Source organism: Cornus florida, unplaced genomic scaffold (assembly GCF_030987335.1).
Source record: "Cornus florida cultivar Cherokee Brave unplaced genomic scaffold, ASM3098733v1 CherokeeBrave_3.0.0_Hap2_Chr08, whole genome shotgun sequence".
NCBI lineage: Eukaryota > Viridiplantae > Streptophyta > Magnoliopsida > Cornales > Cornaceae > Cornus > Cornus florida.
Window position 1 is genome coordinate 21,431,818 of NW_026775578.1, and position 25,694 is coordinate 21,457,511.

Genomic DNA, 25,694 nt, shown 5'->3' on the forward strand with positions numbered 1-25,694 from the left:
ACGACCCCACCGAGGTGCTTAGCGTGATAGTAATAGATTAAGGTTGGGACCCACTTTGATACCAAATTAAAATTAGAACATTCACCAAATCAATAATTCAATTTTGTTAAAATAATAATAAGGGTAAATTGCACTAATATTCCTTGAAATTTTAGCCATCGCCCCTCAGCATTAATGTCTTTTTTTACATTAACATTCCTTCTCAATTAAAAAGTCATAAATGCCCCTAAACTTTTAATATCAATCTTGTAAAATGACCAAAGTAGCCATCCTTGACGGTACATTTAGCCCTAAACTAAACTAACCATAATTGCAAAGAACCATAAAAGAGAAAAATAACTCTCGAGTCGCCACCACAACCTACCGCCACCGTATAACGATTCATTCCACTACATGATATGATATTGTCCGTTTTAAGCCTGGCCCGCATAGTTTTCCTCATAGGCTTTATCCCAAAATGTCTCCTACCGATTAGAGATAATACCACCACATATAAACACTTCACATTTCCCTTAACCAGGCGATGTGGGACTGTGCACCTGTAGCTCATCGAGTGTGGTAACCTGTTAGTGCCTCTTACACTCGCCCATGGCACACCCGCCCACAAGGTCGCCACAATCTACCCCCCTAATAAGCCCGACATCCCCGTCGGCCTACTTCCAGCTGTGTCAAGCTTTGATATCATTTGTAACGTCCTCACCCTTCCCAGACACAATATTATCCACTTTTGGTTCTCTCGAATCAGAGACTTCTTAAGAGGTTACCCATCCTGGTACTACTCCAGGTTAAGCACATTTAACTTTGGAGTTCTGGTAGATTCATAATCATCATAGCTTTAACACGCGTTATTTGGCCCCAATTGGGGGTGATCGTGGCGACCTTGTGGGCGGGTGTGTAGTAGGCAGGTGCAAGAGGCACTCGCAGGCTACCACATTAGGCGAGCTACATGTGCACAATCTCACATCGCCTAGGTATGGAAAGGGAATATGCTATATATGTAGGATTTGTATACTTCAATTAGTATGAGGTCTTTTGGGGATAAAACTCAAGAACAAAACAATGCGGGCTCAAGCCAAAAGCAGACAATACCATACCATATGGTGGAGTGGGTTGTTACACATCCCGTCTTTCTTTCTCGCCCCACTCACCACTACCCACCATTGCCACTTCCACCACTCCCGATCCATTCTCACCACCACCTATAATAGCCACCTCCATCACAACATAGAACACCCTAACAAAGATTTAAAATAATTGAGAACTAGACGATGAAACCTATATTAAAGCCTCAAACATATATTGCAGGCACTAAAATTTCATGGGTTTTTCCTTGGCAAATTTGCCCATAAAATATGGGTATTATGTTTGTTTAAATTATTCAATTAGCCCAAATTTGGTCAATTTAAATTATTTAACTAGTCCGATCTAGTTAGTTAAATAAAAAGATGATTGGATAATTATCACAATATAATAATAATAATAAAATACATATTATTATGATTGTGTGTTTATCAAGAAAAACACGTGTCATCATCCTATTCATTCAAGAAGTATATAAATATAGGCATGGAGGGAGGAAGAAAGGGATCCAGAAATTCATAATTCTAGAGAAAAATAGAGAAACTCTGCCGACATTCATCCACAACACCCAAATCTGAAGACGAAGATCTTCATCGAAGTTCCACGGTGGTTCAAGCTCAAACTCAAGCTCAAGCTCGTGCAGCCCTTGAATACCAACAAATGATATCAAAACAAATGATTTTATACTTTTGTAAAGAATATTACAGAGGATTCTACTCTCTTTCTTTTATTGACAATTAATAAAAATTCTATTTGTTCCACTATTTCCTTCTTTATTTGCAGACTCAAAATTTGTGTGTGTGTGTGTGTATATATATTTCACCGCCACTATAACGATCTGACCCAAATTTCAATCAAACTCACGACAAACAAAATTAAACTACGAGAACCGCTAGTCGAACCCAATTCAACGTGCAACACAAATTTGCAGGGCGTGAGTTTGTTGGGTGCACTGAGGGCCCATGATACGTGCCTTCACCGAAGAGTTCTCTCTGCCGTCGATCTCCCATTGGGCAGCAATGGCCATCACCCGTGGTGGTGTTGGGTTGGCCATGGCTATTTCAAAAAAAAATCCCTGGTTGCAGTGTTGGGGCTGTTTATATTTTTTATTGAGGTGGTGGTGTTGCTTGGGTTGTTTCTATTTTTCTTTTCCTATTGTGGCGGTGTCTGTTTGGGATTATTTCTATTTTTTTGTCTATTGTGGTGGTAATGGTAGTGTCTGGTTATGGTGGTAGTGTCTGGTTGTGTTGGTGATGGTAGTGCTTGGTTATGGTGGTAATAGTGTGGCTTTTGAGGCTGTTTTTATTTTTCTTTCTATTGTGGCGGGTGTCTGGGTGTGGCGGTGGTGGTGGTGGTTGTGGTGTTTGAGGATGAAGTAGTATTGGTACAGTGAGAAAAGAGTATTGTGTGTAGAGATGAATAGGTTAGATTGTTCCTTTCATGTGTTCGTTGACGAGTCAAAGGACTAAATAGTTATTTATCCGAGTCAAAGGTCTTCAGGGTGTCAATGCAAACTTTTGAAACATATTGTGTAATAATATGTTTGTTTAATAATAATTTAAACAAACATATACATCGCCTAGGTATGGAAAGGGAATATGCTATATATGTAGGATTTGTATACTTCAATTAGTATGAGGTCTTTTGGGGATAAAACTCAAGAACAAAACAATGCGGGCTCAAGCCAAAAGCAGACAATACCATACCATATGGTGGAGTGGGTTGTTACACATCCCGTCTTTCTTTCTCGCCCCACTCACCACTACCCACCATTGCCACTTCCACCACTCCCGATCCATTCTCACCACCACCTATAATAGCCACCTCCATCACAACATAGAACACCCTAACAAAGATTTAAAATAATTGAGAACTAGACGATGAAACCTATATTAAAGCCTCAAACATATATTGCAGGCACTAAAATTTCATGGGTTTTTCCTTGGCAAATTTGCCCATAAAATATGGGTATTATGTTTGTTTAAATTATTCAATTAGCCCAAATTTGGTCAATTTAAATTATTTAACTAGTCCGATCTAGTTAGTTAAATAAAAAGATGATTGGATAATTATCACAATATAATAATAATAATAAAATACATATTATTATGATTGTGTGTTTATCAAGAAAAACACGTGTCATCATCCTATTCATTCAAGAAGTATATAAATATAGGCATGGAGGGAGGAAGAAAGGGATCCAGAAATTCATAATTCTAGAGAAAAATAGAGAAACTCTGCCGACATTCATCCACAACACCCAAATCTGAAGACGAAGATCTTCATCGAAGTTCCACGGTGGTTCAAGCTCAAACTCAAGCTCAAGCTCGTGCAGCCCTTGAATACCAACAAATGATATCAAAACAAATGATTTTATACTTTTGTAAAGAATATTACAGAGGATTCTACTCTCTTTCTTTTATTGACAATTAATAAAAATTCTATTTGTTCCACTATTTCCTTCTTTATTTGCAGACTCAAAATTTGTGTGTGTGTGTGTGTATATATATTTCACCGCCACTATAACGATCTGACCCAAATTTCAATCAAACTCACGACAAACAAAATTAAACTACGAGAACCGCTAGTCGAACCCAATTCAACGTGCAACACAAATTTGCAGGGCGTGAGTTTGTTGGGTGCACTGAGGGCCCATGATACGTGCCTTCACCGAAGAGTTCTCTCTGCCGTCGATCTCCCATTGGGCAGCAATGGCCATCACCCGTGGTGGTGTTGGGTTGGCCATGGCTATTTCAAAAAAAAATCCCTGGTTGCAGTGTTGGGGCTGTTTATATTTTTTATTGAGGTGGTGGTGTTGCTTGGGTTGTTTCTATTTTTCTTTTCCTATTGTGGCGGTGTCTGTTTGGGATTATTTCTATTTTTTTGTCTATTGTGGTGGTAATGGTAGTGTCTGGTTATGGTGGTAGTGTCTGGTTGTGTTGGTGATGGTAGTGCTTGGTTATGGTGGTAATAGTGTGGCTTTTGAGGCTGTTTTTATTTTTCTTTCTATTGTGGCGGGTGTCTGGGTGTGGCGGTGGTGGTGGTGGTTGTGGTGTTTGAGGATGAAGTAGTATTGGTACAGTGAGAAAAGAGTATTGTGTGTAGAGATGAATAGGTTAGATTGTTCCTTTCGTGTGTTCGTTGACGAGTCAAAGGACTAAATAGTTATTTATCCGAGTCAAAGGTCTTCAGGGTGTCAATGCAAACTTTTGAAACCTCATTGGTGTTAATGCAATTTACCCTAATAATAATAATAATAATAATAACAATAATTCCACTTCATCGAACCACACGATGCCGTTTTTCCTCCATTTGCTTCGTCAACCTCTTTCTCACACACTAAAAACGAAAACCCGGGAATTCACTCACTCTCTCTCTCTCTCTCTCAGATCAACGACATTTCTCAATGACGCAACAACAAAGCATGTACAGTTGATCCCTATTTCTAACCCTAATTTCTCTATGCCCTCAAATCACCCTCTTGTTAAACCTCTCCAATATCAACAAAATGGGTTCACATCTACAATCCCTGTGCCCTACTCTTTCTCCCTAAACTTCAAATCACACCTCAATTTCTCTCGGATCGAAATTGTAATAAGGCTAGGGTTTTGGGTTTTTGACCAAAATGACCTCTGAAAATATCGGTTTAGTACCAACACAGAGACTCGATAATGGATTGAACTCACAGTTGGGGTTCCAGGACGAGAACCTCCGGTTCAACTGCGGTGCACCGCAACGCCGCGTCGGCGATGTCGGTCCGAAGACCCGTGAGCTCAGCGGCTTCATCGACGAGAGGTTTTTTCAACCTCAAGCAGCGGAATTCCGCCGAAATATGTTTGCAGACCTCCCGCAGAATCGGCAGGAGCATCAAGAGAATCGGAATTGGGACGGAAATGGAAGGGCGTCGACGACACCAAGCGGAGATGGTTCGGACGAGGACGAGGATGATGATGATGATGAAGACGACGAGGAGGAGGAGGCAGATGAAGGCGATGATGGTGAGATTGAGGGAATTGTTGTTGTGGGTGGTGGTAATAATAGTAAGAACAACAACACTAGTGGACATAGCAGTGTTGGTAAAATTGGTAAGCAAGAATGATTCGTTCTTCAAGTTTCGAAATTGTTGGTGTTTTGAGGTGTTGATTTACTGTTAATTTGTGACAGTCGCCTCAAGTAGGGAAGTCATGATGAAGGATGATCACATTGTCCAATGTGAAAATAATACTAACAATAATACAAGAGCTAGTCCTAGTGTGAATGATCAACAAGGAAGAGTCAGCCAGTACCAGAATGCTGTTAAAATTGCGGACCCTGATGGCAATTTGTTCTATTCACAGTACCTGCAGGGCCCAGAGGGGTCAGCCAGTGGGCAGAAGGGTACAATGGTTGAAAATGGTTGTGGGTTTAGTGGAAGAAAGGACGGTTCTTACTCATGTGAGTCTGGAGAATCTTTGAGGGTCATTCTCTCTGATCCTCTGACGTGAGTTTCTCTTAAAATTTGTTACTGATTTTACACATGTGTGTGTGTGTGTGTTTATCCGTGTGTAATATATCAATTTAGCATGCAATTGACTGCTAACATATGTGGTTATTCATTTTATGAAATCTGAAATTTTAGCTTCACCTGAGATGGTTCATCCAGATGAATGTTAGGGAAGCTTTTAATTAGTTTATATTAAACTAGTATCAATTTTGTTCCTCTCAGTGTTGGAGACACAGTGAGAATCATCCGTAAGGTTGCCTCCTTACAAGTTACAGCTTACTGATAAATTAGAATTAAAATGCATGATAGTGAATTTCCGTGCTAATTGATTTTGGGTGTAATATGACATCAGTTGGGGATTGGAAGGGGGTGGAAAGGTGGATGTGGGACAAAGAGAAAAATATAACATGGCTGCATGTTAGAAAGTATAATACTTGCTCTCGTATGTGGATGAGCATTGGCCATGTCTAGCTTGTTTCAAGCACGTTGCATTGGTTTACTCTTTCACAAACAGTTTTTTTTTCTACTTGGCTGTCTTCATTGTAGCAAATACATGCATGGGTGTGTATACATACCAAATATATACATCCGTATATATACATGTAGATAGATATTATGATATACAGTATGCTAATTCAAATTATCAAATCTAATTAGTGAATAAACCCAATTGCTTATGATTGAATGAAGAACAAGTATCAGAATTGAATTGAAAAAATTGTATTTTTTTTTAAAGTAAAAAAATATGTATGTTCTCTAAATAGCTGCAATAAGACATAATTGAGTTGAATTGAATAACAAACTGTTTAGATGTAGTTGGAGTTAATTTCTATTATGTTAATTTAGAAGTCCATTCACAGCTTCTTTAAATTGACTGAGAAAAAACTGGTTTGCTCTCAAGTCTACCATGTAAAAGAGAGGCAATTGTGCTGGTAATCTTCAGGTGGCTAAACTTCTGAAACTCAAAAAATTCAATATCTAGATATGCCTCTTAGCTGGATGGTATAGCCGTTCTATTATACCACCTATCATGTCTACTTCTTTAACAAATAGGTTGAGGGACTTCTTTGTTTCTTTCTAGTCAAGATTGGGATTAATTCGCCATATAGTTTTATTGGTAATCTTTCTGTTAGGCATTTATTGCTATTATCAATTGCTTATTATTTAAAAGGTCAAGAAATGTGTGTATTTGCTGTTGTATAAGTGATCAACTTATTATTGGCTGTTAATTTTATTGATTAAACTGTTATTATTTTCTGCTCATACAGAGGAGAGCTTATGGATGATGCAGTGATATTGCCTTGTGGGCATTCCTTTGGAGGTGGTGGAATACCACATGTTATTAGAATGGTGAGTCTCTGGCAAATAAAAAATTCTTATTTGGTGAATTTATCATTTCAGTTATAAGTATTTGGCTTGATGATAATTTGTTTGCTGCTGGGTTAGTTTTGAGGTCTACTATCTAAAGGTGATATATAAACCACGTAGAGGAAGTGCACGTCTATGTGGATTGGTAGAGCCTTATGAAATTTACTGCATACTTTTGTACATACATTCTCATATAAGTCTTTCACTTAATTTATGATTATGTTTTTCCATTTTTTCAAAATGTTTATCTGAAGTATACATACACTTGTATATATTAAGCAGCCCTCTGTAAATGACTAGTTTTCTACGTTGTGTGAGCTTGGTACATTTTGTTGCTGTATATAAAAGAAGCACCATCTTTAAATGGTTTCTCTTGCACATTACCTGAAATTGAGATCATGCTTGGAGTGCATTATGTGTGCATTTATCTATAATGCTATAATACTTACGAACAAGTGTTTTTCATGTTCAGATTATGCATGGGGGTGTGCCATGTTTTTATGCTTAAATTTATGCTAATTATATCTACAGAGAATAAGCGATGATACAAAATCTTGTCTTGTGTTGTTGTTGTAGTGTTTTTTTTCCTTTCTTTTCCTTTTCCCTTTTTCTGGTTTGCATAAAAGACTCAATTTCTAGAAAACAATGTAATTACCTGGCACTCAAGTACAGGAGTTGTTCTGTTTTTTGTTTAGTGTATCACTAGCAAATTACTCTGATTAATGTTCAAATAATGTTTTGACTTTTTTTCTTGTGAGACATTTTCAGAAAGCTTGCTACACTTGTTCTCAAGCAGTATCAGAAGACTTGGTGGCTCCAAATCTTTGTAAGTAACATATTCAGTTATTATTGAACATCACTGATATGCACTTACTGCAAAATTGAATACTCTCTTCATGTTCTTTTGTTTGCGGCAAGTTATTTCTAATGTCCTACCAGGCAACATAACTAGGATGCTCCTCTTTTGTCTGGATTTTTTGTGCAAAATGTACAAATTATTTGATATGTTAAAATACAAAATATGACAAACCACTACATGTGCAAGAAGTTTATTCATCTAAATATATAAAATCAAACTAAAAGAAATGGATTTGTCCAAAGTGAGTATAATTTACATCGAAACACGTCCTTGAAGGGTGAGGTCCATGAGGATAGAGGCAACAGCTCTGATTGGGGGACAGTGGCAACGACAGCTGTTTCATTTTAACAAGTTTTCTGGGTCTTCTTTTATTAGTTTTGCTTCTTTATTTGTTTCTGTAGTTAAAAATTAAGATCGAAATTTCAACGAGGCTTAACTGGTACAAACCACCTAAGGGAGAAACAAAAGCTTGAAAAACTCTACAAGTGCTAAAGAATTGAGTTTCTAAGCGTCTAAGGTCAAGACCAAGAAAAGCGTGTAGTATACACCTAATGAGGCTGGGGAATGAACCAATTATGGTAAACCTGCCAAAAGGGTTTTAATCCTGGCCTAATCATTTATAGTTCTTTTCAAAGTTAACAAAGGGCCAATCACACATAGGGTTCCTGGTATCATATATTTGCCTTGGCCAGTTACTCTGTCACAGCTGAAGCTTTGAATTTTCACTGTGTGGTACGGCAGTAGGCTTGTCATTTCTTTTTTGCCGGCTTCACCATTGCATGGTATCTTGTTTATACTACTAAGTTCAGAAACAGGCTTCTTTTGGCCAGTATCGTGCCACCTCTTTCATATTCCTCATTAACAAAATGTCACTCTTTTATATTATTTTTGTGTCCTGGCCCTTGTTTTTCTGTCTTTGGAAAAATAGAAGAGTGTTTTTTATTGGGGATAAATATGCAATGAAAATTAAGCTTAGTTTAAAAATAAATCATATAGACTGCAGATTGAGAATACTACTTCACAGTTTTATTTTAAATCACAAATTTGCAATCTTAGGGGAGCCCATTTTTTTAGAAATTAGTTAGACTAAGGAGTAAAAAGTGCAAAATTTTTTTTTTTCTCTTTTCTAACATTTTCCTTTTCCCCTTTATAGCTCTCCAAGCTGCTGTGCAGGCATTCCTACGGGAAGAAGAGTTACATGTGCGTCCATCCAAAAGAAGGAGAGAGAGATTTGATCCGGTTGGTATTTTCATGTCCCAAAGTGTGTGACATCCTAATTTTTAAGAGTATAAGTTGGTCTGGAACATGGATATTCAGATAAAAAGTTTGGCTACAACTTATAGTGTATTATAGTGGCCAACCTATGGTTCTTATTCGCTGGTGGGTAGCCTATCCATATATTGAACAGCCCCTCACCACGTAACTGGATTTTGACTATTTTTTGGTTGCATTAACTTGTCCATTTTGTGAATCCTACTTGAAATATAGTGTAACTGTTTTTTCAGCTTGTGCAATTCCTTTTGTTCTTACAAACCACCACCCCCCCCGGTTCAATTTTGTGGACCTTCCTTCCAGAAACAGATGTTCTTCAAATTATTCTTAATGCTTTCAAATATTTATTTCTGATCTCTGTAGGAGAAGGGAAATTATAGCATTCCAATGTTCCTGGATCATCCTCGCGGTAAAGGTGTTCAGTTTCCATTCAATGTGGCTGATCGGGTTATTATAAAGGTTTTTATTTTCTTTTATAATAATAATAATAAATAAAACAGATTACTGAGTTTCGTTTCCTGTGCTTGATTAGCATTAAAAGTTGAAATTACTAATTAAAGATAAATTGAATCAGGGCAACAAGAGGACACCACAGCGTTTTGTTGGACGGGAAGCTGTTGTAACTACTCAATGCTTGAATGGATGGTTAGTCATTTTTCTCTTCTACCTATAATAAGTTTGAAGCTTTCGATTTGCTGATTTATCAATTTTTCGTGATGTGATCCACTTCTTCTGCAACTCTTGCACGGTTCTATTTCATGGTTATTCACCTAATGTTGTCTAGTTGGTTTCAGTAAATTTTCTCTATACATATTGATGAAATTGAATTCCTTTTTAATTTCGATCACATTATCTTTTTGGTTTCAGAAATTTGAGATAAATGGCATTAGTAATCTTGTGAACTGGTCTGAATCTTTATGGCTTGCCAAACCCCCCCCCCCCCCAAACACACACACACACACACACAAACACCACCCCGGCCTTCTCTCTTCCTTCAAGGGATGGGAGTCGGGGTTGGAAATCCTTTATTTTAGTGTGGATTTTATCTAGGTTTCTCTATTTAGATATAAGTAGCCTTGTTCTTTGTGTTTGCTGGAGAGAAAAGAGTAGTAGAAATTAGGACCAACCAAGAAATAGTTCCATCTACTGGATAGATATACAGAAGTTCATATCAACCTTGATAGGTTTTTGTAGATTTAATTACCAAGATGGGCTCATGAGATGAATAATCATGATCACTTTCTGTGGTGCCATGACTTATTCTGTTATTCATAGGGCTGTACAAAGAGCTTGCAATTTTTTATGCTTATGTTTCTTTTCCTCTCTATATTTAAGGCAATATTTTAATCTAAGACCTACCCAACCCCATTACCAACTGAGCCAAAGTCCGAGGGCTTATTTTGATGCACATATAGACACGTGTATTTCTCGGACAAACCTGGAATGGATGGTTGGATGTTGTTTGTATGTTATGATATGGAATACAACCTTGTTTACAGGTGCTGTAGCCCTGAAAGTTCAGCTTTTAGTCTCAATTGCATCTTCCAGTCACTTGGGTTAGGCTAGCAGTCTTTTTGATATATTGTCGGAGTAAATGATTGCAAGCTATGGTAAATGTTCTGGGTTTGAATGAAAAAAGAGACGACTAAGATGAGAAACATTGTGGACAGAAGAAAGACAAGGTCCTGGATTTAGACTGCAGCCACTTTTTTTTCCTTGTGCGTGTGTGCGTGTGTGAGAGAGAGAGAGAAATACTTTATTATTAAAGCCTTTGTGTCATTGTGATGACTAATGAGTACTGAGATGAGTGTGTGTGTGTGTGTGTATTTTTTCTTCAGATGGGTTTGGTTTTTTACCTGCATGCTTTATAGTTTGTAATATTGCTCACCCTGTTGTCCTTGGAATTATTTCTTTAGCTCAAGGAATCCTGCCAGTGTCAATTAGATTCATCTTTACTAATACAAAAGCCATTCAGGTATGTTGTGAAGACATTGGACAATGCAGAGAGTGTGAAGTTGCAGTATCGCTCACTTGCGAAGGTTTCTGATGATCCATCTCCAAAACCAATGTCAAGCAAGATGACACCAAACTGGCTCTAGAGTTGCAGTGAATAATCTCCCAAATTAGCAGTTACAATTTGAGGCCAATATGCCACGTCACCACTATCTTAATCTTGTTACATTGATCCGGATGTTTTCTTCTTGTAAATATTACTGTTGTAATTTTCACACGCCCGTCATGTTTGACCCTGTAAATTGTAGAAGCTTGTCACGTGATTTGAGAAACCATAGAATGAGGTTTTAGATAAGAACAAATATGTGATCAATTTTGCTTTTATCATCTGAGCTACAGCATTTGTATTTTAACTGATGCGTGTACACAAGATACTTTGAGTTCAATTTTCAAACATTTTTAGTTTCTGCATTTTCCACCCAATTTTTTAAAAAATAGTCTGTAAAAAACCAATTAAAAACTTGACTATGGCAAGTGGATTCCAGGATTTCCATTTGGAAACAATTTTCCAACTGAATTTGGACTATTACAAGTGTAACCATGATGGAAACATTGAAGAATGATGATTGTAAATGTTAAAAGTTTGGGCGCACCAAATTGTGACTTCGGAATTAAAATCTGAAAATTTTAGTAAAAATCGATTCAATACCCCTAAACATGGGTAAAATTAAAACCTAAAAAATTTGGTGAAAACCGATTCAGTACCCCAAACATAGGGGAAAATACTGAAAAATGTTGTGATCATCTTATTCTTGAAAATAAATGGGCTCGAATGTCATTTTAGAATGAAGTTAATTTATGACTAGATATTATTTCCAACCTGGGTGCACGGTGGCCTAATTGAATGAGTTAAATCTTCTTTCACTATTCAGCCCTTAGCCATCCTAGAAGAAAGCAATTTTCTTGCTTTTGAGAACCAACATATAATATAAAACATCAGCTAAATGAGGTTTCATCAATCAATGAGAAGTCAATACTAGATGACTCTATATTTTTTCACACAACCCTTTCTAACAAACAGGTTTGGCCTCCAATCTTATGAAGTCTGAAAAAAATAAAATTGAATTATAAATGAACTCAACTTCTAGTATTACATCTATTACCTTTCACCAGGAAAAAAGAAATACATCAACAAACTCAACAACTCCACAGAGCTTCTTGAACAGTCCTAGTTAGTAATTTACTAAATGCACATGGAGATCAAAAATATTAGAATCAGGAAAAATGTTCAATGTAATGGAAAAGGTTGACATTAGGTGCAACTGGGAGTTGAACAATCAGCAACTGGGTAGATTTTCCATTGACAATAGAAAGTTGCAAGTTGAATATATGGAAGCTGCAGCTGCCCTAACAGCCATTTCCCTTTCTAAATGATCTGCTCTCTCGGATCTGCACGACAAAGAAGATGACAGAATTGTACACAATTTAGGAACTGTTAGCTTCAAAGGAAATGCAGAATCAAACAACAGAACCGTAACTAGAATCACAAGACTCGGCAAGTATATATGATGCAATGCAAAATTATTCATATCCCTTTTGAGTACACATTGCAAAATGGTCCCAACGATACTCAGACTTTTTAAAGGTATACTTAATTGGAGGAATGAGCAATCAATAGATTTCTCAAGATGTCAAAATGCTTACATACATATATTGATGTTAAAATATATATATAACAGGTGCAAATTGTCACTGAAACTTGGCATATATTAAGTAATGCTTAAAAACCAAAAACACTTGTAATACTGCAATCATGGAACTTCATCCAAAATGAGTATGTGGTGAAAGTGTCTGTGAAGTCAATCCCCGTCGAATTCACAAACTTCAACAATAAGGCTTTATTTAATGAATACAGCATGTTATAAAGTGTAACAAATAACAAAACGAAGGCAACATCACGGACAATATGATAAAGATTTTTCACTACATTGATAATTTCAAGCAATAAGTAACATTTTAAAGAAGACAGAAATAGGTCATTGAAGATGATAGTGATATATTATCACTACATATAGACACTTATATTAGAACACTACTTAAAGTTTATATAGACACTTATATTTGTTAGCATATTAACATGTCAAGAAATTTTAAACAGTAATTATGTCCTTTCTTTCATATCTTTCTCCCATAGATTCCAAAGAAATGAAGATCTTAACTTCTGAACTACCCCTGTAAGTCAAATATCTAAACATGACACTTGTATCAAAACAATATAAAACAAATTCGTAAATGAATTAAATTCCATCCATTTTTCATTTTTATTTTGTGATTGAAATGTAATTTTCATCATATTCCCATAGTAATTCAACTTACTTAGTGGCTCAGGTCTAATGAATATTTCATCATTGGAGTCTTAGTTTTATTCAACTGTAAATTTCCACAAATTGGTGTTATCTTTGCAGCGATTTAGGTTTAATTAAAAGTGAACACCGAATTATGCAGTATCCTTATTGTTAATTAAAATGTTCAATGATGGCACAGCTTTTCAAGAGGCACCAATTATGGAGGTGATCCAATGAGAAATATGATCGGCAATAACAAAAATGCTTGTTTCTAAAGCATTATGGAAGGCAAAGAGTTAATTGTTGCTGCTCATGGCTAAGAGAGTGGTGCTACTTTTGGGTTCAAAACAGCAATGAGGGGAAAAAAAAAAAAAATTTCTTTTGATGCGAACAGGATCTTTGACTGTGTTCTCTATTTTATGGGGAACGACAACTAACCCGTGAAGTAGTCCAGATTTTATTTCATTTTTTTTACATTATAAATGTGATCATATATCCATGACAACTGAAAAAAAATGAAAAACTCCACAAAGTCTCTAGGGTCATACTGCATTACCAACTTTTGCTCTTTTGTCTTTAGAGTTTTGCAAAAAAAAAACCTAAGTATATTTCAAGATTATTAGTTGCAATTATTTTTCATGCATATTCAATTCAAAGGTAAGAACAAATCACTGTATCTGTCGGAATAAAATAAGTTTTATAAACAGTTGAAGCATATCCATTAAATAAAAAGTATGATACATTTATCACAGCAAATGCAATTACCACATTTTGTTATCTTTAAAGAAAATAAAAGCTTTACTTGGAATCGTTTTGGAATGTTCCCAGCTGTTGCAAACCATTTGCTGCAATGTGATAATGTTGAAGGCCCCTTTCACAGTGCAACTGCATTTCTCTTACTTGGCTCAACCAACTTTCCTGAAAATAGTGATGAGAAAAAGAAGAGAAGAAGTTCAGCTAACCTTAAAAAAAATTACTTGCCGGAAAAATGGACAAGAAAAAATTGTGTGAAGGCAGGTAAAATTTTTGTTGGTTGTTCTACCATACAACGGTAATACTTTTTAGAGAGAGAGAGAGAGAGAGAAACGGTTGAATAATAATACCATAAGAAGCATCATTCCCTATAACTATATGACGCCTATGCCCAAAATGTCCCAAATGAAAGAATTGCTCATAAAATCATCTTTTAAAGAGCCCTTCCTGATAGATTCTTAGATGGAAAGGTTAAAATGATACTCATCAATGAGTTATGAAATGATAAAACAAAGTTGGACAACCAACGAAAAAGGAAATTGAAGCTTTGTAAAGCTAATTTCCTGTTTAGATTTTCATATTCATGACTAGCCCGTTATATATATATTCAAGCGGCATCCATCACTAAAACAGCTGTTAATGAAAGTGTTGGCATCTCCTTTACCTTCAATGCTCTCTACCAAATAACATGGCATATCAAGCTATCATAATGATCTGATTTTACTTAATATAGATCTAAATACTTTTTGTTAAAAAAATTCAAATTATATATTCTAGGTCTACTGACAGTCATGCACCCAGCCCACAGGGCTGAAGGTAAGACAACGTTGTCATTTTAAAATATTCCCAAAATGTCTTCTTCTAGAAACTGTGGAATAAAACAGAACACTATATTGTAGTAGACTAACCAATTGTTTCTCTTCTTCAGAAAGTGCTTTATCCATCTGATCAAATAGAGCACCCCACCTTGCTCGATGCATGTCAGCAGTTGCAATGTCTGAGCATCCACCAGCGGAAATTTTCATAACATATGGATCATTCTCTTGATTAGACGAGAACTCTCTTGACATTAGGAAAGGCAATTCCGTATTAATAACGGCACGAACCCTTTTCTTACTGCGCCGCAGTGCTTCAAGTACAGAAAAAACCACATAACCATACAGATATTAGAATTTCTCACCTACCAACAACCTACAGTGATATTAGACCAAGCAGACCATTACCTAAAACCCGTCCTTTAATGTCTTGAAAAAGAAGTTCCAACCATTGAGAAGCTACATTAGCAGCTGACAATCAAAGGAGCTGTTTATCAGCTTGAGATATAATTTCTACCACTTATAAATGCAAAGAACCATAAAAGTTTCAACTATTTCATGACGGTAAAGTTCAAATAAAATTTGACGTATGCTTTCATAACCTATCAATTACTGATGAAAGTTCTTCTTTGTACAGAATTATCCTGTTCTAAAATTAAGCATTTTTTTCATTAGCCTCCTCAAAAAAGTAAGAAATTTCTCTTTTAACCATTCCTTACTATTTTATAGAACTTCATTAAGTGGCATGGAGCAAGTGAATTAATATGTAGAAGGTAGCATATTAGATTAGAATCTGAACTCTCACCTTTAACAGAAAGAGAGGAAACACTGGTCAGGTTCCCTGACTCCTCATTAGATAAAGAGCTGGTAATCTCTGATGCCATGGTTGTAGATGATGACAACTTCAGCGCAAGTATATCACCCTCGGTGTCTGGGTTGGAATGTGAGGGACAAAAAGTATGACCAAAAACCCTTCTGCCCACCATGCTAGAATCACCATCTCCCCACCTTCGCTCTGAAATCAAGTTTTCTGATTCACAAAAAGAAATTGAGCACCCTCTTGTTTGCTGGCTCTCTGATAAGGTATACAAGGATTCATCATCATGAGAAAGATTGTATCGATTCATTCCTGATCCATTCACATTTTCCAAGTCCTTTTTCCTCTCACTAATGTCTTTAGTTCCACTCTTCATTTGAATTCCCTGTTTGCTTCCAATGTGGCGATTATCAAGTTTTTCAGACCTTACTAGAGCCTCTATTATTGAATGAACCTGCTTACTGTTTCTCACGTGGTTTATGATCCCAGGGTTCAAATCATTCAGCAGTCCACTTGGAGCAGCAATCTTTGCAAACCTGTCAACCTGTTCTCTCTTGGCAAGCTCCATCTTTTTCTTAAGTCCATCATTTTTACTTTTCCTCCCACGCTGCTTCGGCACTGGTATGCCTCCATGAGAAGATGACATGGAACCATTTTGTGACATGAAACCATTTTGCTTCATTTCTTTCCATACTCTCATTGGATCTTTCTCCTCTGATGGGCCAGTGGTACTCCCACACTCTGAAGCATCTCTCATTTTCAAATGTTCAAGATTTTTGTAAGGATAAAACGGATCTCGGTTGACTGAGCTAGAAACATCTTCTGCATTAAGATCCAAACCAAAACCCCTTGAGGTTACTAAATTAATGTCATGTTTCACACATGAGGACAATTTATTAGTAGATGATGCAGTATGATCACCTGCTGAACTGTTTGGAACACAAACTTTGATATTAAGATCAAGGGATCTGGGGAAAGGATCAACAGGTGGTGGTAAGGTGTCCCTTCCTCTTCTTCCTGCCTGAGCAACATTTGAATTCATGGTTACAGTCTCCTTGTTGTTTTGGGACCTCTCTTCTTCAGCCAAGAGAAAAGAGTCATTGGCTTCTTTGTTTTTCGAAGATTTTGGATAATGGGTATCAAATCCTGTGGTACAAATTTAAAAATCACTCGGTACTGAAGAACAATTCTCAAGCTACAGGGAAAACAAAATCAAAAGAAACTAACATGAGCATTAATGCCATTCAAATCAAGGCAAATGAGGATCCCCAAACATCACTAATTTCTTTATAAAGGCGTCGAGACAATCAATCCAATTCATTAACTTGTATAAATTAAGATCTGTTCTTCAATATCACGGAACCATCTTTTTTCTCTTAAGACTACCATAAATGATTATTTTGGAACACGAGGTATATTTATTATTTCATTCCGAATTAAGTCATAAGAAACTTCGGAATTAAAACTTAACGATACTAGAGTGGAATTCTTCCCAAAAATGATGTACAGTAGGAGTGTCTCCATTGGATGCCTCAATGCATTGCATTCTCATAAAACTAGATGCATCATGCAACCCAAATACATATATAGATGTGTGTGTTTGTATGTGCGTGTTTGTATATAGAATACCCAAATCAAACCAATCCGGCTAAAAAATTAGAAACAAACTATATTAAAAATTCAAAAAAAAAAAAAAAAAAACTTACCTTCGGAAGAGAGCATCGATTCAAGATCTCGCATTTTCACTCGCTTATGACCCACTTCTGATTTTTCTCCAAATTCATTGCTACTCCGTTTCTGCGCCGCAATTAACTGAAGGGAACAAACCATGATAACAATCAATGAGAATATCATAAATAAACAAAATTATCTCGAAAAAGCAATCAAAGTGAAGGGAAAAGCGAACCTTTGACTCAGATCTGGAGACCAAACAAGACCCATCTGAAACGCTTTGCAAACCCCCTTCTTCCTCCATTGTTAACAAGAAAATGTCGATTCAAAACAAGATTTTTAGCTGTGACCCAACAACTGTACTGGGTATTTTGGATCCAAGGTTCAAAACAGGAGAAAAATAATGAGAGATATGATAGAAGAGATGTAGAAGATTGTTAGAATCATTGTGTCGTTCAGTGGGTGTTTGTGGTTAGGGTTAGGGTTTGTTGTTCTTGTGTTTTGCGCTTGATTTTTTATTTGAATTGCAGAGGAGCGCGCTGACAAGCGTTTTCTGGCAATTAGATATTTATATATATATATATATATATACAATTGGACAGAGAATTGAACAACGTTGGTGTTTTTTTTCAAATTCAAAATGGGAGGGAGGGTTGAGGAAGGACTCAAAAGAATATTGCCGCGTTGGATTGGGAGGGGAGGGTAGATTCTTGCTTGACCACGCTATTTTAAAGCGAGTGTATGTCACTTTCTTGCCTATGATATATATTTGAATTTTGAAATAGGGTAGGCCTAGCTTCCTATGCAAAAAACAAAAAAAAAATTAGAAATGGCAACGGCCCGGTCCATCTCCATCCCGATTTAGTATACTAGTAGCATTTTTCTTATTTTCATTCAAAATCGTTAATCGTTGTTCGCCGGGCATAACGTGACTGAATTATAAAACAGACTTTTAGTGTATAGATTAATCATATTTAATGTACTGGATGTGAATTCTAACCCTCCGCTGCGTAAATTCACAATTTAAATCTCATGCATATCATGAGACTAATACTAATAGGTAGAATATTTTATTCTCAGTCTTTGTTTAAATTCCTTTACCGCACGCCATTTTCACTGCATTTCACTCAATTCTATCACCCCCAACTTTGCCTTCTTCCCATGTACATTTTTATCACTTGTCATTCCATCTATTATATTTAAATTTTTAATAACTTTATTCTACTTAAATGTTGGTTATCCTCTTCACCTTATTCCACATGAATTATCTTATTAAAATAAATAAATAAGTTCTTTGTTTTCTTAGATTATTAATGAGAAAAAAATTCCAACATAAAAGCAACATGAGAAATCAATATAAGAAAATCATAAAACTTTATTAATATATCTGATAATAAACTCAATTGTTGTATAAATATATTTTTAAATAAGCATGTCCAAAATCATCCAAAATTCAATATAAGAAAATCATGAAACTTTATTACTGCATTTGATAACAAACTCAATTAGTTTATAAATATTTTTTAAATAAGCATGACCAAAATCATCTAAAAATCAATATACGAAAATCATGAAACTTTATTACTACATTTGCTAATAAACTCAATTAGTGTATGAAAATTGTTTTAATAAGCATGGCCAAAATCATCAAAAACTCAATATAGGAAGATCATGAAACTTTATTATTATATTTGATAACAAACTCAATTAATGTATAAACATTTTTTTATATATTTTATAAGCATGGTCAAAAATAATCCAAAAGGTAGTGGCCGGGACTATTTTGGTATCCTTACTTCGGGTAATTTGTGATAAGCACTAAATCTTTGTTTTGATACCATTTTGAAGCAGTCACTTGCTTGTATTCGATTCAAAAACTTAAATTATTGAGTGATGCTACCTACTCTTATAAAAAACTTGATCCCATGTGGAATAATAACCTTCTAAGAGCATCTAAGGCTCAGCAAATAATAGAGAAGAATTGTGAAAAGTAGAGAAAGAGGGGTGATATACGGATAAAATAAAGTGTTCTTTTTTTGACCCCCACAAAGTCTTCTCTAGGGTCATCTCTACAGACAGAGAAGTGTTTGGATCATATCTATCATTTTGTTTAATTTTTTATTAGCTGTTTTGTCTCTTCAGTTTGGCAACTTTGAAACGGCTCTTTTAAAACGGCTCTTTTAAACGATTATTTTATTTACTCTATAAATATTAATTATTATATTCAATAATTCTCACTCTCAATATTTGTCTTTGACATTCATCTCCATGGATCCTCCACCTCCATTCTTTCACTCCCATCTCAACCAATCTAATAGCTCCGAATTACCACCGCAATCCATTTATAATTTGGATTCTTCAAATTTTTTTCAATCCGAAAATCTATTTCAACCCCAATACTCTCAAATATTCCAACCACATCCCCAATACTCTCAAATATTCCAACCACATCCCCAATTCCAACATTCTCAAATATTCCAACCATATCAGTTCCAACCATCTCAATCCTAACCATCACAGTTCCAACCATTTGAATCCCAACCTTCTCAATCACAACCATCTCAAACCCAACATAATTCTAGGCGTACGAAACAAAATTGGTCCATTGAAGAAGATGAAGAATTATGCAAAGCATGGGTTGACATTGGGGAAGATCCAATAACAGGTTCAGATCAAAAGCAAATCACGTATTGGCAACAAGTCTATGAAAATTTTATTTGGCAACCAAGGGGCACGACGTCCCAAAATGTACCAGGTTTGCAAAATCGTTTCTCACACATTAAAAAAAAATTGTTAACAGATTTTCTGGATATTACAAATAAATCCAACATCATACTCCTAGTGGCTTCAACATTGAAATGTATTACTTCGTAAATTTTTTTAAAAAAATTATTTATTTTAATTGGCAATCTAACTAATTTCAATTATTGTTTATTTTTTATAACTGAATGAAGCAAGAAATATATTTACTACGTCAGAAATTGAAACATTTAAGTCGGATCACTGTTGGAGTATTTTGAAAGAATTCGCCAAAATGGAATTCCACTTCCAATAGCAATGATAAAGGGAAAAACAAAAGAGTAATGGAGATCGATATGAATGAGCCTGGAAATTGGCCAGAAACTGTTCAACCTACTTTGTCAACAGTCCAAACCAATCCATCTACTCCGTCAACACCTGGAGTATCAACACCAGGTTCAGTAAACCTTGGCGACAACAATTCGCCTGCAATTAGTGTTGAAAGTTCGCATGGTATTGCACGACCTCCGGACGAAAAACATCTAAGAAGGGTCGCAAAAAAATCAAAGAGGAAGTACAACATTACTTATTTCTAGAACAATTTAAAAACTTTACTCATCAAAGTGAGTTGATGAATGCCTTCGTAGTCGAATCTAAAAAAAAATGAAATTGAAAGCTACATTCGATTTAGGCTTGGAGCAAGAACGTGCAAAAAAAATGGACATTGAGGCACAAAAAGAATTGAAAAGGTTGAAATTTGAGGCGCAAAAATAAATAAAAAAGTTAGAATTTGAGCAGAAGCAAATTGATTTCGAAAGAGAAATGATGCTTAAAAATCTAAATGATGCTCCAACAGCAACAGCAAAAGCATGGATCATTGATCAACAAAATGAAATTTATGCACGTTTCAGTACAAGGGGTAGTTTGTGAAGCTATGTAATGTAATTTTTTTTAAAAACTATCTGCGTTTCTATCTGTGGGAAGCTAATGTAATTTTTATTTATATATGTAATGAGTATTTCTGTAAATAATAATTTCTTTAAGTTTCTTAAAAAATGTAATCGAAACAAAAAAATTTTAAAATATTTTTTATTCATCAGCAATATGAAAATTACATTTTATTCGATTATAATAAATTTATGCATCTTCGTCACCAAATTGATTCCACAAATGTTTTATGAGATCTCTCTTAAGATTGGTATTGTTTGATCTATTGCGAATCCTATTTAGGCAAGAGGAAATGTGTACTGCCAACATTGATGGGTTTCGAATGTAATATGGAAGGGAGATTGGTCGTCCGTCGGAAGTGTCCATTACAAAATGTGTTCGCACTCGTATTCAATGATCATATTGTATAATATGATGTACGTTCTCATTACCTTGTTTAAATCTTTTGTATTCCAATAAAGTACCAGTTGATGCGTTATAGCCTACCTCATCCACAACACGTCGAACGCTCGTTCTACCTCATTCCTAACAGCTTCTTGTTTGTTAGCAAATAATTTCTCTTTGGCAGTTGTTGGGTGCGGGATGGTCTACATCAAAGTTGTCTGCTTAAGATATATACCATCATATAGGTAATACCCCATTGTACGCCGATGCCCATTCACTACGTAATTAACCGGAGGCATTGTACCATTGATCATGCTTTTGAATACTGGGGAATGATCGATGTTAGGCGCTGAATGTTATACATTTTAACCCCTTTACTTGCATGTTTTATTATCTTAATAGTAGTTTATTTGTGATTTTACATTTTTTTATTGTTTTTATTTATTTCAGGGTTTTAATTGTAAAATCAGTTAAGACCAGTGATTCTGAGCTTTAAAAGATAACATTCCGTGAGACCGAGCAATGTTGAAGATCCTAGTCTAATTATACTTAGAAAATAGTCCAAAAGAAGCCACAAGTTGATGAGAATGGAAAGAAGATGAAAAGGAAAAATCATTCTCCAAAAAGGAAACTTTCGCCAAAGTTGGTAACTTGAACCCGTTTTGGAACTCTGGCTGTATCTCTCTCCTCGAGTGTCAAAACAGTTAAATTCTTGCGTAAGTTGAAAGGAAATTCGAAGAGATACAATTGTGTATTTCATAAGGATTCCCTAAAACAGCTGTTTACCTTATCAAAATTGGCTTGGAAGTCTGTACGAATTTTGGAGTCCTTATTTGACAGAATTTCTATTATGTCTTCGATATGAAAAAGGGAACTTTAGAGCTGATCTTTTATTATTTAGAAGGGGTCCTCTACAACATTGAATCATCAGACAAAGGAGCTTGAGGCTGAGATCAGAGAGGAGCATTCAGAAGAATGAATGGATCAATTCATGGCGGTGAAGATGTCTTCCTCAACCATGAAGAATTTCACTCCAGTCATGCTTGGCTAAACGCTTTACTAGTGGTATGATGTAGCCCTAGTTTAGTACACTGGTTTGATTGTATTTAATTATTGGAGAACAATTTTTATCATGCATGATTGTATAATCTGTAGGGTTTTTAATTGAATTTTTCAATAAGAATCGGTTTTAAAGTTTTAATTCAATTACAAATATTTTTCTATCTTGTCTTAGATATTTTAATCTTGTGATTGAACACAACTCATTCACTTCTTATAGTTGGGAATGAGATAATTACACAATGGTATTTATCTAAATATAATATTAGAGATTTGATGGTTTATACCTAGAAAAGATAGACCATGCTACACCCTAGAGTAAGGTAAATAGGTAGATGGTTTATACCAATCGAAGATAATTCATGATTAGCTTTAAATTATATTATTTTCTAGCTGAATTAATATGTGCTTGTAGCCATGATTAATTCCCTATGCATGTTATATGATATATCTCCAATAAATTGATGCAATTAACTGGTGGTGCGACGTTAGTGGTGATGTCATACCCCTAGTCCTCTCTCTCTACTTTCTACATCATATTTAATCATTGTTCTTTAGTTTATTTTATTTTCTATTTAGTTAATTTAGAATAAATCATCACAATTCGATTATCCTACTTTCAAGTTAATTTGGAATTTAAGAAATCTGTTGACAAACTTATTTTACATAAGTCATTTGGGTACGACACCCTTACAAGTAAACTCTATCTGCAAAGATTCGTGCACTTGCGAGTGGTACATATAAATCTCACAACAATCGAGAACATTCAAGACATTGTGTGAACCAGCCATACCAAAGAAAGTATGCCAGATCCACAGATTTTTTGATGCAACGGCCTCCAATATGAGGGTAGGTTTATAGCTTCTTCCCGTGTGCATGCCATACCATGCTTTAGGGCAATTATTTCATTCCTAATGCATACAATCTATAGAGCCAAGCATACCTGTAAATCCTCTCTCTTCCCCTTTTCGAAGCATACGTGCAATGTCGTCTGTATTTGGTAAGTGTTGGTATTGCTCCGCATACACAGGAATTATAGCATCACAAAACCTCTTCAAGCTTTCAATTGCAATGTGCTTAGAAATCTTTATATACTCGTCACAAAGATCAGTTGAAATTCTATATGCAAGTATACAGATTGCAGCAGTCATCTTTTGTATAAGAGTGAACCCCATACAACCGAGAACATCAGGTTTCTGGATGAACCATTCGTCATATGCCGTAACACCGTTCAAAATGCGAAAAAACAACTCTCGTCGCATCCGAAACCTTCTACGAAATATGTTTGGTGGATAAATCGAACTTTCAGCAAAGTAATCTCAGAATAGTCGTTGTGCTGCCTCCTCTTGATCACGTTTAATATTTTTTCTCTTACGAGGTTGAAAGAATGCCCGCACCCTATCAGGCAATAATAACCTCCTAATATTATTCATCCTTTTTCAATGGATTTCAAAAATATCTTCCCCATCTGACCTGACGAATTCAATGGAGAAATAGACTCGGAGACGGGTATATCTCGTGACGATGAAGCCATTGTTTTTTTGTATAAAAAGATGAAGATTCAAATAACAGAGAATGGACTTGAAAATGCAAAGAAATGGACTTGATAATTGAAAGAAGATAAAATGAGTGGTTTAGGGCCTGTTTGGATTGTGTTTTGTTTTGTTTTGTAATGTTTGGCCCGTTTTTGGAGCAAAACATGTTTGTCCCGCCTTATTTTGTTTTTAACAGTACCAGAACAACCCAAGATTTCGGGCCCAAAGTTGAAACACCATTTTGGTGTTCTCGGTTGTTCCGACTTTGTTTGGGCTACACAATGCACTATAGCGGAAGGAACACATTGGCCCAACCCAGCACATGTATAAACAAAAGTTGGAACAAAATGCTAGGGTTTATTCTGCGCTTTAGTGTGGCGATTTCAAAGGCGATTTCACAGAGGCGATATCAGTGGCGATTCCAAAGGCGATTTCAGGGCCAATTCCACAGATTATGTTGACCTAACTCTCTATACTTGCGTTCTTTCGACTCCACGGCGCAGATCCGAGGAGTTAGGAATCCTTAGATGTTCATCAGAATAACGCAACAGGAAGCTTTCTTTCTCTATCTACTCCGATCATCACCAATCTATCTCTCTCATCATTCACAAGTTTGTTCTCTTCTTCAACAATGGGAAGTTTCTCTGGATTGATTCATCATCTTGGATATGTGTGTTTATGTGTAAAAGAGAAAAATCAAATGATTGTGTTTGTGTGATTTGATATTGATCTCATTGTTTGTGTGTGTGTGTGATTTTGATTTTAATAGCCCTCTACTGATTACAGACTAATGAAAAAAATGAGAATTAGAAAAAAAAAAAAAAATACAAACAAACCATTTTTTGAGCTCTTATTTTTCTTTTACCTGTAGTCCTTTTATCAATTTCTTTCGAATGGAATTTCTTTTCCTGAATAAACAAATACCAATTGTCAATAACAACGGCTTCTTGTACCTTCCTATTTTTGCTTCTATCACTACCAACAAAATAACTCTATCATGGAGAACTTTGATACTAAAAAGACTAGATCAATAGGTCCACTGTGATACCCCCGGATCTCCGGATGCGGGTTAGCCAGGCCCACGCCCGATTACCCGAGAATATCAAACCAATTAGCAATAATCGAACACAGAATACAATTAAAACCAAAAGAAAGAAATAAAATTTGCTGAAATGAAAACTAAAATGACCATCCAATAATAGAAACCTCATAATAATTATTTCCCTTGATAAATAAAACTATTCTGTTACAACTGATCCTCCATGAATACAAATCGTTCTCCAAATTTTACAACTCAAGGAATCCATTTAGTGGACCCCTAAAATCCCAACTGAAATTTAAAACCCAAGTCTAAAACATGAAATAAGATCCTGGTCATCGGTGGAGTGAATGACAGTATCTGCTCATCACGATCCAGCTCTAAAACTGGAACTAACGAACACCTGTAAAAAAAATAAGAGTGGGTCAGGCCCACATGCAAATTCTTTTCTAACTGCAATCCAAACAGTGACCCGATACGCAGATCCACCTTAGATATCTCAACAATATCTATATAGTCTGTAATAAACAAATATATATCGACACTACAGGACTCTCACTAAACTATGCTGAGG

At 35.7% G+C, this 25,694-nt stretch overlaps 2 protein-coding genes across 2 annotated transcripts; one reads left to right on the forward strand and one right to left on the reverse strand.

The window, feature by feature from the left end:
• Nucleotides 1–4,407: 4,407 nt before the first annotated feature.
• LOC132270716 (U-box domain-containing protein 62-like) lies at nt 4,408–11,491 on the forward strand. The gene is made up of 8 exons (XM_059771908.1): nt 4,408–5,165; nt 5,245–5,560; nt 6,832–6,913; nt 7,700–7,757; nt 8,944–9,029; nt 9,426–9,521; nt 9,637–9,707; nt 11,038–11,491. Exons 1-8 carry the CDS (start codon nt 4,706–4,708, stop codon nt 11,159–11,161), a joined length of 1,293 nt encoding a protein of 430 aa, XP_059627891.1. The 5' UTR covers nt 4,408–4,705; the 3' UTR covers nt 11,162–11,491.
• Nucleotides 11,492–12,140: 649 nt separating this feature from the next.
• On the reverse strand, nt 12,141–18,010 carry LOC132270717 (uncharacterized). Its single transcript, XM_059771909.1, has 8 exons — nt 17,652–18,010; nt 17,452–17,557; nt 16,667–16,891; nt 15,734–16,567; nt 15,337–15,399; nt 15,022–15,242; nt 14,163–14,278; nt 12,141–12,464 (listed from the first exon to the last, which is right to left on the reverse strand). The coding sequence occupies exons 1-8, from the start codon at nt 17,718–17,720 to the stop codon at nt 12,353–12,355; spliced, it is 1,746 nt and encodes a 581-aa protein (XP_059627892.1). The 5' UTR covers nt 17,721–18,010; the 3' UTR covers nt 12,141–12,352.
• Nucleotides 18,011–25,694: the final 7,684 nt, after the last annotated feature.